The sequence below is a fragment of the Scyliorhinus torazame genome, chromosome 15 (assembly GCF_047496885.1).
Source record: "Scyliorhinus torazame isolate Kashiwa2021f chromosome 15, sScyTor2.1, whole genome shotgun sequence".
In the NCBI taxonomy this organism is placed as follows: domain Eukaryota; kingdom Metazoa; phylum Chordata; class Chondrichthyes; order Carcharhiniformes; family Scyliorhinidae; genus Scyliorhinus; species Scyliorhinus torazame.
The window spans coordinates 56134132-56151617 of record NC_092721.1 but is presented as its reverse complement, the minus strand read 5'-3'; the positions used below and the strand labels follow the sequence as shown (position 1 = coordinate 56151617).

Below are 17486 nucleotides of genomic sequence, written 5' to 3'. Positions count from 1 at the left end.
TTCTTTGAGGAAGTGACAAAGTTGATTGATGAGGGAAGGGCTGTAGGTGTCATATACATGGACTTCAGTAAGGCATTTGATAAGGTTGCCCATGGTAGGCTGATGGAGAAAGTGAAGTCTCATGGGGTCCAGGGTGGACTAGCTAGATGGATAAAGAACTGGCTGGGCAACAGGAGACAGAGAGTAGTGGTGGAAGGGAGTTTCTCAAAATGGAGAACTGTGACCAGTGGTGTTTCACAGGGATCCGTGCTGGGACCACTGTTGTTTGTGATGTGCATAAATGATCTGGAGGAAGGTATAGGTGGTCTGGTTAGCAAGTTTGCAGATGACACTAAAATTGATGGAGTAGCAGATAGTGAAGGGGATTGTCAGAGAATACAGCAGAATACAGATAGATTGGAGAATTGGGCGGAAGAATGGCACATGGAGTTCAATCCGGGCAAATGCGAGGTGATGATGCATTTTGGAAGATCCAATTCAAGAGCGAACTATACGGTAAATGAAAAAGCCCTGGGGAAAATTGATGTACAGAGAGATCTGGGTGTTCAGGTCCACTGTACCCTGAAGGTGGCTGCGCAGGTCGGTAAGAGTGGTCAAGAACGCATAAGCCATGCTTTCCTTCATTGGAAGGGGTATTGTGCACAAGAGTTGGCAGGTCATGTTACAGTTGTATAGGACTTTGGGTTGGCCACATTTGGAGTACTGCGTACAGTTTTGGTCACCACATTACCAAAAGGATGTGGATGCTTTGGAGAAGGTGCAGAAGAGGTTCACCAGGATGTTGCCTGGTATGGAGGGCGCTAGCTATGAAGAGAGGTTTAGCAGATGAGGATTATTTTCATTAGAAAGACGATGGTTGAGGGGGGACCTCATTGAGGTCTACAAAATCATGAGAGCTGTAGACAGGGTGGATAGCAAGATGCTTTTTCCCAGAGTGGGGGACTCAATTACTCGGGGTCACGAGTTCAAGGTGAGAGGGGATAAGTTTAAGGGAGATGTGCGTGGAAAGTTCTTTACGCAGAGGGTGGTGGGTGCCTGGAATGCATTGCCGGTGGAGGTGGTAGAGGCGGTCACGATAGCGTCATTTAAGATGTATCTAGACAGATACATGAATGGGCAGGGAGCAGAGGGATACAGATCCTTAGAAAATAGGCGACAGTTTTAGATAGAGGATCTGGATTGGCGCAGGCTTGGAGGGCCGAAGGGCCTGTTCCTGTGCTGTATTTTTCTTTGTTCTTTGTACATCTTTATGTAGTCCAGGCCAATAGAAATGTTTCTGGATTTTAGCTTGAGTTTTCCTTATTCCCAAATGACCTCCATGTGCAACTTGCAACACCTCCTTTCTATACCCTACCGGCAATACTACTTGATGAACTTCTGCCCACTTTTCATCCGCCTGCATATGTAAAGGTCTCCATTTTCTCATCAAGACATTACTTTTATGGCAAAAGCCCAAGTGAAGCGAAGGAGGTGACAAAAGATTGTATACCCACTCAGGGATACACTCAGATTCCTCTTCTGTGTATGCTTTCTGATACATCCGGTATATTTCTGCATCTTTCTGTTGTAACTCTGCCAATTTTCCTGAACTAAAAATATCCGCCTCATCCTCCACCTGTTCTCATTCTTTTTCAACCATCTGATCAAAAATTGTTTCTGATAATTGCACATCAACTTCATCTTCACTGTTTGATGTCGCCTCTTGTCTTAACCTGTGACTTTGCAACCTTGTTAGTACACAATCCGGAAAAATCCCAGAATATTCATCCATCAACACTTCAGTTGTCTGGTTTTCCACTGGCTTATCAACCACAGTAGGCATCACTCCCACCTGCATTCCAGCTATACCATTACCCAAGTCAAACTGTATTCCTGGACAAGATAGTTACTCTATTATTCCGACTACCACTTCACCACTCTTCACTGGCCTTTCCAACCTTACCTTATATAATGGAACACTAGTCCTCTCACCCTGAATTCCACATATTACCACCTTTTCTGGCAACATTCTTCCCAAACTACATAACTCCTCATCTCTTACCATTAAAGATTGACTAGATCCCGTATCTATTAAAATTGTGACTTCTTTACCTACCTCCTCCTGATACACATGAGTAAACTTTACCCACAAGTAAATTCTTTAAAGAGATCTCGCACCTTCTTATCAATCACATCTTGACCAGTCTGTACAATCTTTTGCACCTCCTTCGCTTCACTTGGGTTTTTCTTTCTCACTTTAACAAACTCTACTGTCTTATCCTGTTTTACCACATCAGCCTTCCCAGTGCTTTTCTTCAACCACCAACACTGTGACTTTACATGGCCTAGTTTATTACAATGAAAACATTTGAAACTTTTCATGTCTCTTCCACCCTCCTGGATTTCTTTTTTAGTCTGAGGTACACTCTCCTTATTATATCCCATCAGATCACCTTTACCTTTACCATTTGAGTATTCCTCATGTCCCCAGTTTCTATCCCTCACAGGCTGAAACTGATGTCGGAAACCAAACTTTGATTTATGAACTAATTCATAATCATCTGCCATTTCTGCTGCTAATCTCACAGTTTTAACCCTCTGCTCTTCCACATGAGTTCTCACAACACCAGGAATTAAATTTTTAAACTTCTCCAAAAGTATAATTTCTCTGAGAGTTTCACACGTTTGGTCTATTTTCAAAGCCCTGATCCACCTATCAAAATTACTCTGTTTGAGCCTTTCAAACTCCATGTATGTTAGACCAAATTATTTCCTTAAATTTATGAACTTTGTCTGTGAGCTTCAGGCACGAGTTCATATGCACCTAAAATGGATTTCTTCACCTCCTCATGTGACTCAGATACCTCCTCGGATAGTGATGCAAACACTTCACTCGCCCTACCTATCAGCTTTGTTTGAATCAGTAATACCCACATGTCCTGTGGCCATTTCATTTGTTTAGCTACCTTCTGAAATGAAATGAAAAAGGCTTCCACTTCTTTCTCGTCAAACCTTGGCAATGCTTGGACATATTTAAATAGGTCCCCACCAAGCCTTCAACTATGACGCTCTTTCTCACTATCCTCATCACTATCATCCAACTGTACGTTTCCCTTTATGCCTGCCAATTCTAACTGACTGTCATGTTTCATGGCCATTTTCTGAAGTTCAAACTCTTTCCCTTTATCTGTATCTCCCTGATCTGTATCTCCCTTTCTCTTTCTTTTTGTTCCGCTAGGGCTATTCTTTCTTTCTCCTTTCTTCTCTCTCCTTTTCGTTTTCCTCTCTCTCTTTCTCTTTCTTTTTCCGCTCTCTCTCTTTCTTTTTCCACTCTCTCTCTTTCTTTTTCCTCTCTTTTGTATTTAAGCTGTTTTAATTCTTTGTCATGTTATATTTGTTTAATTTGTAACTGAATTTTTGCTGTTTCCAATGAGTCAAACTGTATCTCAGGCAACTTCAAATGCTTAGCCACCGCCATAATTATCTCATCTTTTCGCATTCTGTCCGTAAGGTACTGTGTGTGACCGTCTCCACCCCCAAAAACTTCAGAGCCTCTGAAAGAGCCATTGTCCACAACACCCCCCCTACTTAAACTATAATACCACACCTGAAAAGCACCCACAATATGCTCACCCCTCACTGTGTTTAAGTTCACTGAGCCAATCCAATTTTATCCCGGACGAGCCCCCAATTTGCAATTTGTTATGGGCCAAGGTTTAGAGAACCCCAAAGTGTATCATGGAGTTCACCTGACCCACAACTTTTGATAGATTGTGATATGGGGAGCACACGGCCCACTCTACAGTCGTGGTACAGCAGAAATGGAAAAGTATTTTTTAAAGCAAAACAATGTTTACTCTATGAACTCAAGTTAGCCTTTTTAAAACATACAGTGAACATCTTAGCAACCATCAATTCAAATACAACCCCCAAAGAATACAACACTAAGTAATCCTTAAGCTGTCGTTTTAACATCCATAAGACTTAAAAAAGAACTTTTAACAGAAGGACATCAGGTTAAAGTCACTACTGAGAGCAGTTATTAGTTTTAAATCACCAAAGGATCGATTTACAGTCTTTCAGTTGCAGAGAGACTAATACCCCTTCTGGCTGTGACTGCAGCTATCCAGCTCTGAAAACGAAACTAAAACACACCCTGCAGCAAACAGCCTAAAACGAAAGTAAAAAGCTGACAGACAGCCCAGCTCCACCCACACTCTGACATCACTGATAAACACCCATTTCTTAAAGGTACATTTCTTAAACACTCATTTCTTAAAGTTAGTCTCACATGACACATTGAACTCTGAAGGCAGAAGGGCAGGCTAATCGGGTGGTGAAAAAGGCTAAAGGCTTATGGAACACTTGACTTTATCAATCGTGGGAAAGATTACAAAAGCAGGGAGGTCATGTTGGAGTTGAACAGAACTTTGGTGAGGCCACAGCTGGAATACTGTGTGCAATTCTGGTCGCCACATTATAGGAAGAATGTAATTGCACTGGAGGGGGTGCAGAGGAGATTCACCAGGATGTTGCCTAGGATGGAACAGTTAAATTATGAAGAGTGATTGGACAGGCTTAGGTTGTTTTTGCTGGAGCAGAGAAGACTGAGGGACGACCTGATCGAGGTGTGCAAGATTATGAGGGGCTTGGACAGGGTGGATAGAGAGCAGCTATTCCCCTTAGTTGAAGGGTCACCTACGAGGGAACAGTTAAAAGTGAGGGGCAGGAGGTTTAAGAGGGATTTGAGGGTGGTGACGGTCTGGAATGCACTGCCTGGGAGAGTGCCATCCTTTAGAAAGGACCTGGATGAGCAATTGATAAGTCATAACATTCAAGGCCATGAGCCAAATGCTGACAAATGGGATTAGGTAGGTAGGTCAGGTGTTTATCATGCATCGGTGCAGACTCGATGGGCCGAAGGGTCTCTTCTGCACTGTATTATTTTGTGAGTATTTGAGGCCTTTTACCGGAAACTATACAGGTTGGAATCCCCTGCCAGGGGACAAGGGAAGAAGGCATTTCCGGGATAGGTTGGAGTGTCTGAGGGTTGAGCAGATAAGAGTGCAAGGCTGAGGGCCCCAGTGGGGCTGTGAGAGGTAATGAAGTGCGTGTAATCCAGGAAGGCCCCGGGCACACAGATTCCCAGCAGAGTTCTCTCAGCCATTTGGGTTGTTATTGGGTCCCTTGTTGGTGGAGATGTATAACGAGGAGCTGGAGAAGGGTGAACTCCCCCCCCCCCCCCCCCCCCCCACCCCCTGCCCCTTGATGTTGGAGGCATCAATCTTACTCATCCTAAAGGACAAAGACTCCGGCGTGTGGGTCACACCAGCCAGGTTTGCTACTGAACGTTGTTACAAAACTTTTGGCAAAGGTGCTGGCTACACAGACAGAAGGTTGTGTGCGGGAGTGATTGGGGAAGATCAGATCGAGTTTGAAAAGGGCAGGCAGTTATCGGCGAATGTATGGAGGTTATTGGATGTGATCATGATGCCTACAGGGGGGAAAGATGTGGATGTGGTGGTATCTGTGGATGCAGGGAAGGCATTTGACTGGGTGGAGGGGAAGTACTTGCTCGATGTGCTGGAGTGTTCGGGTTTGGGCAAGGGTTTGTAGACTGTGTCAGATTATTGTACAAGGCCCCAAGGGTGAGTGTTATGTGTCAGTTAGCGTACGTTGCAGCGTAGGGCAAGGCAGGGGTGCCTACTCTCCCCATTGCTCTTTGCCCTTGCGATCGAGCCATTGGCGATGGCTCTTTGGACCTCTAGGAAATAGAGGTGTTGAGCGGGGGTGGTGTGGATCACCGGGTCTGCCTGTATGGGGATGACCTCCTGTTATATATGTCAAACCCAGTGGAATGATTCGGCAGGGTAATGGGGATCCTGAGAGGGTTTAGTACTTTCTCAGGACAAACTCAATATGGCAAAAAATTAGATCTTTCCAATAAACGGCAGGGACAGGAAGGAAGTCTGAGAAAGCTACCGTTTTGGTTCGGTCGAGTTTCCGTTACCTGGGAATGCATGTTACACAAAGCTGAATTCAGCTCCATAAGTTTAACTTGACGAGACTTGTGGAGGGAATGAAGGAGGACCTTAGGAAATAGGATATGCAACCACTGTCATTGACGTAGAAAGTTCAGACAGTGAATCATAGAATTATAGAATTTACAGTGCAGAAGGAGGCCACTCGGCCCATCGAGTCTGCACCTGCTCTTAGAAAGAGCACCCTACTTAAACTCACGCCTCCACCCTATCCCCATAACCCAGTAACCCCAACTCACCTTTTTGGACACTAAGGGCAATTTATCATGGTCAATTCACTTAACCGGCACATCTTTGGACTGTGGGAGGAAACCGGAGCACCCGGAGGAAACCCACGCAGACACGGGGAGAACGTGCAGACTCCGCACAGACAGTGACCCAAGCCGAGAGTCAAACCTGGGACCATGGAACTGTGAAGCAACTGTGCTAACCACTATGCTACCGTGCTGCCCTGCAAAAATGGGGGTCTTCAAAATTCCTGTTTGTGTTTCAAAATATCCCGATTTTCTTGCCCAAGTCTTTTCTAAGGAAAGCGAATAAGATGATTCTGAGTTTTGTATGTACGGGGAACCCTTATACCTGAAGGGTTTTTCTGGATAGACCTAGATGGAGGGGAGGCCTGACAGGCTGAAAATATTGTAATGATCCAAAAGTGGACGGTGGATCAGGCGTCGGTGGGGCGGAGTGGAGGAGGCCTCATGTTAGGGAACCACTTTGAGAGTACTGGTTTTAGCGCCTCTGCCGTTCGCGCTGAACAGATTCTTCTCAAATCCATTGGTGATTTCTGTGGTGAGGGTGCTTAACCAGTGCAGGCAGCACTTTGGGATGGAGGACATGTACATGAGCGTACTGATCTGTGACAACCAGAGATCTGTCCTGGCGAGTCCAGATGCTAGGTTTCAGGAGTGGGACTGGTTGGGGATTGGGTGTTTTAGAAACCTGTTTGTTGGGGGAAAGTTTGTGGACTTGTCGGAGTTACAAAAGACATATTAGTTGCCAATGGAGAATAGGTTCAGGTGCCAACAGATCAGGGCCTTCCTGAGAAAGGAGGTGGGGTTGTTCTTGATGTTACTCCCCCTGCAGGACAGGGGGGGGATGAGATTGGGAAAGGCAAGATCTCGGACATTCATGCAGAGCTGAGTAAAAAGGAGGAAGCACCAGTGGACAAAACAGGAATTACAGTCACCTACAATACAGCCCTTGTCCAATGAGGTCTGAAAATTAGAACTAGTTTCAGAATGAATAATCAGGCTTGGACATACTACATCTTATGACACTTAAAACTTACCATGAAAACTGCCTTCTGAAAAAATCCTGCTGCATCCATTATCTTCTGAAGGATAATAGTTTCCAACTCTTCAGGGTCCAACCCATCAATGTTAAATGGAATGCCATTAAAGAGACCTTGTGGCAATGCACCCAAACCAGTGGTTTCATAAAAGCTTGCTCCTGCCTGTTCAAATCAGAAGCGAGACAGATATTAATACAGGATTTGAGCTTTACAACAAAAGGAATCTTAAACTTACTATTACACCTGACTGGAAGTCAGCTTGATGTTATGTACTGAGTGCAGTACAAAAACACCGGTTCATGTTTTGTTTCAGTGCAATTTTTTAAATTTTACAAACATTGTAAATAGGATCAAATAGATTTATTTGAGTAAAATCACTGATCTTTCTAGATATGAGTCGTTTGGACCAGAAAGATCCAGGTCCACTTCACATGCATAAGAGTTAACTGATCTTAGTGATCATTGGGGGAGCATCATTGGATTAGTATGGGGAAGATGTACAAAAAAGAAAATCAACTCCTGGATGCAATCTTGCATTGGTGTATGAATATCACAGAGAAAAAGATCAGGCTTAGCTTTCACATCTTTTCAACTGTTGACTCTTCTGTGCAGGATTCATGGTGAACAACACTTGGGCAAGTACCTGAGAGCTGCCACAAGTAATGAGGTTGTATTTCAGGAGAGAAATCAGAACAAAAGAACCTGCAGGATAAAAATAAAACCTTGCCTGGAAATTAAGTTATACAAACTGTTATAACCTGCCTACTTACAATTGGCTGGGGACTAATAACTATCCCACAATCCTATGGGAGTATGAACTTCCCCAATGAGGGGGGCGGAGAAACTCCTAGTATAAATAAGCTGGCCAGTTCAGGAACCAGCAGGAAGGAGAAGGTAGCAAGGGAGGTTACTGCTACTGTTATGTATATATTGTTATAGTAAATAAACGTTATTATTTTGTATCCTTAAAACTCGTGCTGGATTCTTTGTGGCCCTTACAAAACTGGCGACGAAGGTAAAAGTGAATAGCTGTCTACACTGCTGAAGCCACCTCCCTGGATTTTTGTTGGATACAGGTTGGAAGTTGTTTTCTATTATACCATGCCTCTGTACGGACGTTTGGATGTTTTTGATGCTGCGCTGGAAAGCTGGTTCCAACCAGTACACACAACGGATGCGTTACTATTTCCGGGCAAACAATATCACTGAAAACGAGCGCCAGGTGGTCATATTGCTCACCGCCTGCGGGCCGCATACGTTTGGGGTGATTAGGAGCCTTATGTACCCAGCTGCGCCGGACACCAAAACGTTTGACGAACTTGTGAATATAGTGGGTCAACACTTTAACCCAACCCCGTCCACGATAGTCCAGCGTTACCGGTTTAATACCGCTGAGAGGACCCCTGGAGAATCCCTTGCCGATTTTTTATCCAGGCTACGCGGGATTGCAGAATACTGTGACTATGGTGAGACCTTGTCAGAAATGTTACGCGATCGTTTGGTTTGCGGTATTAACAATGCAGCAACCCAGAGAAAGTTGTTAGCGGAGCCAACATTGACTTTTCAACAAGTCTTGTCCTGAGAGAGCGCAGAGCGAGGAGTACAGGAGCTACAGGGAATGGAAGTGCATGCCTTGGGGCGCAACCCTTTCCGCCCAAAAACGTCCCCCCGCACTCCTGCGGTACCTTGGGCGAGGCAACGACCGGACCGATGCCAGTGGCCATCGGACATTCCTCCCCGAAGGGAGCCTTCTCCAGAGCCAATGGATGAGGAGCCATGTCCGTGTCAGACTTGTAGGCGCCGACCCTGTTGTTCAACAGAGGCGCCGTTGTTCCGACCGAAACTGGGACCAGCCCAGGGGCCGTAACTGGGACCAGCCCAGAGGCCGTACCTTCCATGTGGATGAACCTGCGGCGACCACTCCTGAGGACGTGGAGACGGAGGACGACTGCCTGCAGCTGCATTGTGTGGCAGCTCCCCGTGTGGCCCCCATTAAGGTGACAGTACGGGTCAATGGCCACCCGCTGGAGATGGAGTTGGATACTGGCGCAGCGGTCTCCATGATCGCCCAGAGGACATTCGACCGCATCAAGCAGGGTATACAGACCCTTACATTAACTGACTCACAGGCCAGGTTGGCCACCTACACGGGGGAACCACTGGACATTGCAGGAACTACAATGACCCCTGTTGTCAATGGACGCCAGGAGGGGCGTTTCCCACTTATCGTAGTGCGTGGCCATGGGCCTAGCCTGTTGGGTCGGGACTGGTTGCGCCATTTGCGGTTGCAATGGCAGCACATCCTCCAGTTTCTGGAGGGTTGACTGAGGTGCTAGGACGATACCCAGAGGTATTCCAGCCTGGTTTGGGGAAAATAAAAGGGGCCGTAGCCCGTATCCAAGTTGAACCAGGAGCCACGCCGCGCTATTTCCGGGCGCGTCCAGTGCCTTACGCTTTACTCGAGAAGGTAGAAGGGGAGCTCACTCGTTTGGAGAGTTTGGGTATTATCAGGCCCGTCCATTTTGCTGACTGGGCAGCACCAATTGTACCAGTAATGAAGCCAGATGCCACAGTTCGCTTGTGTGGTGACTATAAACTTACAGTGAATACAGTTTCCAGACTCGACCGATACCCAATGCCTGCATAGAGGATCTCTACGCGAAACTTGCAGGTGGACTCTCATTCACAAAATTAGATATGAGTCACGCCTACCTGCAGTTGGAGCTGGACCCTGCCTTACGACCATATCTAACAATTAACACACACCGGGGCCTGTATGAATATACACGGTTGCCCTTTGGAGTATCCTCTGCCTGCGCAATTTTTCAACGTGTTATGGAGGGCATTTTGAGAGGTTTACCACGTGTGGCAGTCTACCTAGATGACGTGTTGATTACAGGGACGTCGGAGCAAGAGCATTTGGAAAATCTGGAGGCTGTCCTTAGACGCCTTTCGGAGGCTGGAGTCCGTTTACGTCACACAAAGTGCGTATTTCAGGCAAAAGAAGTAGTCTACCTAGGTTATCAGGTGGACCGCGAGGGTCTGCACCCCGTCACAGAGAAGGTGCGTGCAATTCAACATGCCCCCACCCCGACTGACACTTCGCATCTTCGTTCTTTTCTCGGTCTCGTAAACTATTACGGGAAGTTCCTCCCCAATCTGGCAACTACGCTGGCCCCCTTGCACCTGCTGCTAAAGAAAAATCACACCTGGGTTTGGGGTCAGCCGCAAGAAACCGCTTTCCGGCGGGTAAAGCAACAATTGTCGTCGTCTGGGGTACTAACCCACTATGATCCGGGAAAGCCTTTGCTCGTCACATGTGATGCATCCCCGTATGGTATTGGGGCTGTCCTGTCCCACAAGATGGAGAACGGGGCCGAGCGACCGATAGCTTTCGCCTCCCGCACATTGACTGCAGCGGAGAAAAAGTACACGCAGATCGAGAAGGAGGGCCTGGCAGTGGTTTTCGCGGTGAAACGCTTCCACCAGTATGTGTACGGCCGCCATTTCACTATCGTGACTGATCATAAGCCCCTGCTGGGACTCTTCAGAGAGGATAAGCCAATACCGCCCATTGCTTCTGCACGGATCCAGCGCTGGGCTTTGTTGCTTTCTGCATATGAGTATTCGCTGGAGCACAAACCAGGTACGCAGATAGCAAATGCCGACACACTGAGCCGATTGCCTTTATCGACCGGCCCCATGTCGACCCCCACGACCGGTGAGGTGGTTGCAACCCTAAATTTTATGGACACCTTGCCTGTCACGGCATCACAGATCCGTGAGTGGACCCAGACGGAGCCAGTCTTGTCAAAGGTTCGGCACATAGTCCTGTATGGTGGGCAGCATAGACAGCTCCCAGGCGAGTTGCGGGCATTTTCCTCCAAGCTGTCAGAGTTCAGCGTGGAAGACGGCATCCTCTTGTGGGGGACGCGTGTGATTGTCCCGGAAAAAGGCCAGGAGCTGATATTATCAGACTTGCACAATGGGCATCCAGGCGTGATCAAGATAAAAATGTTGGCCCGGAGTTATGTCTGGTGGCCAGGCCTCGACACCGACATTGAGAAGGTGGCCCAAAACTACTCCATTTGCCAGGAGCAACAGAAGCTTCCGCCGGCCGCGCCCCTACATCACTGGGAATTGCCAGGACGGCCTTGGGCACGCTTACATGAAGATTTCGCAGGCTCTTTTCAGGGATCCATGTTCCTTCTACTAATTGACGCCCAGTCCAAATGGCTGGAGGTGCATAAGATGCAGGGGACAACGTCCTGCGCAACAATTGAAAAGATGCGTTTGTTGTTTAGTACGCATGGCCTCCCTGAGGTGCTGGTCACGGATAACAGCACTCCATTCACGAGTGAGGAGTTTGCGAGGTTCACGAAGATGAACGGCATACGCCATATCCGCACTGCCCCTTACCACCCGGCTTCAAATGGGTTGGCAGAGCGTGCAGTGCAAACATTCAAAAGAGGCCTAAAGAAGCAGTCTTCCGGATCAATGGACACGAGACTGGTTCGCTTTTTGTTTACGTACAGGACCACCCCCCATGCAGTGACTGGGGTAGCTCCCGCTGAACTCCTAATGGGCCGAAGACTTCGCACCCGCCTTAGTATGTTCTTCCCGGACATTGGCACAAAGGTATGCCGCACACAAGAACGGCAGGGACAGGGATTGTCTCGGCATCGTCCGATTCGGCAGTTTGCGCCCGGTGACCCAGAATTCGTGCGGAATTTTGCTGGTGGTGCCCAATGGGTTCCTGGTGTAATCTTTCGCCAAACGGGCCCTATATCTTACCAAGTGCAAGCCCAGGGTCGGCTCCAGCGAAAACAAACATGTAGACCACGTCCGGTCCAGGAGACCATCCCCTCAAAAGACTCCCCGCCCCCGGAGCTCATTTCAACAGCCGCAAAGCCCAGAGACAAGGGAAGGTAGTCCTCAAAATCTTCCACTGGTGCCTCACTCGAAGCCTGCGCAGGTCGTTACGGGACCGAATGGAGATAGAGACGCTGACATGACGGAGGCAGCAGACTCTGACTCCGAGATGGAGACACAGGATGCATCAGAGGGGGAATCCTCGGGTCCACAGGCCGTGGATGTACAACCGCGCCGTTCATCACGGAAGCGCCGGTCTCCGTCTCGTTACACGCCGCCTGATCCAGCGCCGCGTGCAAATGGCGTCCGGCCTGCGGCCAAACGAGTTCGACGCCTTCCTTCGCCAGGGTCTTCGGTGGATTCCTTGGACTTTGGGGGGGGGGGGAGGGATGTTATAACCTGCCTACTTACGGTTGGCTGGGGACTAATGACTATCCCACAATCCTATGGGAGTATGAACTTCCCCAATGAGGGGGGCGGAGAAACTCCTAGTATAAATAAGCTGGCCAGTTCAGGAACCAGCAGGAAGGAGAAGGTAGCAAGGGAAGTTACTGCTACTGTTATGTATATATTGTTATAGTAAATAAACGTTATTATTTTGTATCCTTAAAACTCGTGCTGGATTTTTCGTGGCCCTTACAAAACAAATAATGGGCAGCACGGTGGCGCAGTGGGTTAGCCCTGTTGCCTCACGGCACCGAGGTCCCAGATTCGATCCCGGCTCTGGGTCACTGTCCGTGTGGAGTTTGCACATTCTCCCCGTGTTTGCGTGGGTTTCGCCCCCACAACCCAAAGATGTGCAAGGTAGGTGAATTGGCCACGCTAACATTGCCCCATAATTGGAAAAAATGAAAAATGAATGGGCAGCACGGTAGCCTTGTGGATAGCACAATTGCTTCACAGCTCCAGGGTCCCAGGTTCGATTCCGGCTTGGGTCACTGTCTGTGCGGAGTCTGCACATCCTCCCCGTGTGTGCGTGGTTTTCCTCCGGGCGCTCCGGTTTCCTCCCACAGTCCAAAGATGTGCGGGTTAGGTGGATTGGCCATGATAAATTGCCCTTAGTGTTGGGTGGGGTTACTGGGTTATGGGGATAGGGTGGTGGTGTTGACCTTGGGTAGGGTGCTCTTTCCAAGAGCCGGTGCAGACTCGATGGGCCGAATGGCCTCCTTCTGCACTGTAAATTCTATGAAATTCTATGAAATTGGGTACACTAAATTTATTTTTTAAAAAGTTATATAAATGACAGTAAGAATGAACATGTAACATTAGAAAATGTTCTATACACTGCAAGCAGCTAATAACTTGGACAGGTATGCCAATGCATATAGCATTAGAGATGATGTGGAGATGCCGGCGTTGGACTGGGGTGAGCACAGGAAGATGTCTTACAACACCAGGTTAAAGTCCAACAGGTTTGTTTCGATGTCATTAGCTTTCGGAGCGCTACCAACTGTCCTGGCTTGACACAATTCACACCTCTTTAACCTGGGGTTACCCCATCTCTGGATCTGTAAAGATTTAATCACCTGCTCGCATTCCAAGCATTGTCTGGCATCTTTGAATCTGTCTATATATATGTTTCTGGAACATACCTCTTCATTCACCTGAGGAAGGAGCAGCGCTCCGAAAGCTAGTGACATCGAAACAAACCTGTTGGACTTTAACCTGGTCTTGTAAGACTTCTTACTATAGCATTAGATGAATGGAACGGATTGCATCTGAAGTGTTTGACTCCTTGACAACATTATGTTCTAATACAATTTCTTTTGAACATTCAATAATGGTGGAAGTTTAGATTAGATGGGATTCATGGTTTCAACCCTTGCATTTTTTGAGACGAACATTGGGTGGACCTTTTCCGAAACATGACTGTCATTTTGGACAAGAAGATTGACGCGATTCACATTGGCACCGGCAGCACAATACGGGTTGCAATCATCAGCGACCAAAAGGCACAGACAAAAGCAGGAAGGCAGTTCAGGTGTCCCCTGCGGTCATCTCCCTCCAAAACAGGTATACTGTTTTGGATACTGTTGGGGGAGATGGCTTACCAGGGGAAGGCAGTAGTAGCCAGGTTCATGGCACCGTGGCTGGCGCTGCTGTACAGAAGGGCGGGAAAAAGAGTGGAAGGGCAATAGTCATAGGGGATTCAATTGTAAGGGGAGTAGATAGGCGGTTCTGTGGTCGAAAACGAGACTCCTGAATGGTATGTTGCCTCCCAAGTGCACGGGTCAGGGATGTCTCAGATAGGCTGCAGAACATTCTGAAGGGGGAGGGTGAACAGCCAGTTGTCATGGTGCGTATAGGCACCAATGATATAGGTAAAAAACGGGATGAGGTCCTACAAGCAGAATTTAGGGAGTTAGGAGCCAAGTTAAAAAGTCAAAGCTCAGAGATAGTAATCTCAGGATTGTTACCAGTGCCATGTGGTAGTCATAGTAGAAATGAAAGAATAGGCAGGATGAATGCGTGTCTTGAGAGATGGTGCAGGAGGGAGGGGTTCAGATTCTTGGGACATTGGGACCGGTTGTGGGGGAGGTGGGACTACTACAAATTGGATGGTCTAAACCTGGGCAGGACTGGAACCAATGTCCTTGGGGGTGCTTTTGCTAACGCTGTTGGGGAGGGTTTAAACTAATGTGGCAGGTGGATGGGAATCAAATGAGGAGGTTAGTGGACAGTAAGGAGGTAGTAACTAAAGCCTGTAAGGAACTAGATCATGAAGTCAGCGTGACTAAGGGGAAGAGTTGGCAGGGAGCAGATGATGAACGCAAAGGGATTGGTGGTCTGAGGTGCATTTGTTTTAATGCAAGAAGTGTAGTAGGTAAAACAGATGAAGTTAGGGTTTGGATTAGGACCTGGGAGTATGATGTTATTGCTCTTACTGAGACTTGGTTGAGGGAAGGGCATGATTGGCAACTAAATATTCCAGGATATTGAAGCTTCAGGAGGGATAGAGAGGGAGGTAAAAGGGGTGGGGGAGTTGCATTACTGGTCAGAGAGGATATCACAGCTGTGCTGAAGGAGGGCACTACGGAGGACTTGAGCAGTGAGGCGATATGGGCAGAGCTCAGAAATAGGAAGGGTGCAGTAACAATATTGTGGGTGTACTACAGACCTCCCATCAGCGAGCGTGAGATAGAGGTACAAATATGTAAACAGATTATGGAAAGATGTAGGAGCAACAGGGTGGTGGTGATAGGAGATTTTAATTTTCCCAACATTGACTGGGATACACTTAGTGTTAGAGGTCTAGATGGAGCAGAATTTGTAAGGAGCATCCAGGAGGGTTTTCTAGAGCAGTACGTAAATAGTGCGACTCGGGAAGGGGCCATACTGGGCCTGGTGTTGGGGAATGAGCCCGGCCAGGTGGTTGAAGTTTCAGTCGGAGATTACTTTGGGCATAGTGATCACAATTGCATAAGTTTTAGAATACTCATGGACAAAGACGAGAGTGGTCCTAAAGGAAGAAAATTGGGGGAAGGCCAACTATACCAAAATTCGGCAGGAGCTGGGGAATGTGGATAGGGAGCAGCTGTTTGAAGGTAAATCCACATTTGATATGTGGAAGGCTTTTAAAGAGCGGTTGATTAGAATGCAGGACAGACATGTCTCTGTGAAAATGAGGGATAGAAATGGCAAGATTAGGAAACCATGGATGACAGGTGAAATTGTGAGATTAGCTAAGAGGAAAAAGGAAGCATACCTAAGGTCTAGTCAACTGAAGGCAGACAAAGCTGTTGCTAATTTTCTCCTTGGTTCAATTGCTCTGTTTTATTACCTTTGCTCTCGAGTCGCCAGGAATCTTTATGATACCGCCACGAGGTCCAAGTCCGAGTAATGATCAATAACCCAATACACCAATTAGTAAGATTTAAATCAAAGCACATTTATTATACACAGTAATCGCTACTCATGCACAAATTTTACGTCTAAGCTACTTCTACAACTAACAGGCCTATACTTAACTTTGAACTGGCCCACCAGGTCAGAGAAACAAATGGCCTTTCGTTCGGGTTCTGAGTCTGCAGGATTCGAAGTTGGTACGGATTGGTAGCTAGGAGCGCCTATCTCGTAGCGAGCGTTGAATTAAGACTTACGAGTTCGATGATCACTGGAGTCACTGCACCGGTCACGGTCAATGTTGGTTCGTTGTTGCTGGGTGACCCGGGCAGGAAGAAGAGCGTGAAGAGAGCGAAGAGGTGGAGAAGAAGTGGAGAAGAGAGCGATTTGAACTTGGGGCTCAATTCTTATAGTCCCCAGGGGCTTCCCGCCTTTCGGGGCGGACTCTGTACCTGGTCCCAAGTGATTGGACTTTGTCCCAATCGCTTGGTTCGATTTTCTCCAATACTGGAGCGGTTCCCTGATCGATGGGTGGTCTTGAGGTGCTCGTTCACCTCCTTTGTTTTGGCTCCTGCAGGCGCCGAGGAGTCTGGCTTTGCTTTGTGTGTCAAAATATTGCTTATTGTTCCCGGGGATTGCTCATCAGTATGCAGATGGCTGTTCACTTTGTTATGCTGATGGCCGCTGGTATCGATGTTGTCTGGTCTTTGCAGAGGTAAATACACAGCAAACCTGCAGCTGCTGGGTTTTGTCTTGTTGGCTGACTTTCTCATCAGCCTTTGCCGTTCGCCATTTTGAATCGGGAGTTGGCCAATTTAAGTGGCTACATTCCCTCCTTGTGATCCTAACGCGAAGCGTGAAGGATCACATAACTATGTTGCTTTCCATTCCCTGACCTTCCTTCATGGCCTCTACACTGACCATAACTATGCAAAAATGTTTTAACTGCCAGTTCTAAGGGCGCTATGTCAAACAGGGACATGCATTACAAAACAATAAACTGGGAACCTCTAACTATTCTTAATACACTACACTCCTTTAAACATTTCATCATTCTACCTTCCTCAACCATACAAACAAAATCATAGCAGTTTATACACATTTTTCCTGGCTTGGCAGTCAAGCTCAGGATCGTACAATTTGCTCATGAACAGTTCTTTACATTTCTTTATTTACAAAAAAAACGCAAATGAATGCTCTTTATTATAGATCGCGGGGGTCGGGGGTCTGGTCGTATCCGAAAATAGAGGATCTGATCCGATATACCGGGTGCGAGCGCTGTAGGCTCTCCTTCTCCATTTCCTTAGACGCATAGTCTGCACAATGCAGCGGAGTATCGCCAATACCAGTAAGGTTTCTATTACATATGACAGAGAGTACCAGGTTATGAACCTGGCACACCAAGATGATGTGGTGTCACTGGTGACTGGGCTCTGGGTACTGTGGGGAAGTGAAACATT

At 47.3% G+C, this 17486-nt stretch overlaps 1 protein-coding gene across 2 annotated transcripts in view; it reads right to left on the bottom strand.

The window, feature by feature from the left end:
• The window catches only part of LOC140391602 (UDP-glucose:glycoprotein glucosyltransferase 2-like), a 731169-nt gene that overhangs the window by 203183 nt on the left and 510500 nt on the right, over window positions 1-17486 (bottom strand). For both annotated transcript variants that reach the window (XM_072476257.1, XM_072476258.1), the window contains exon 18: window positions 7309-7473. In XM_072476257.1, coding sequence (XP_072332358.1) covers window positions 7309-7473 — 165 coding nt within the window. The remainder of the gene's footprint in view (window positions 1-7308; window positions 7474-17486) is intronic.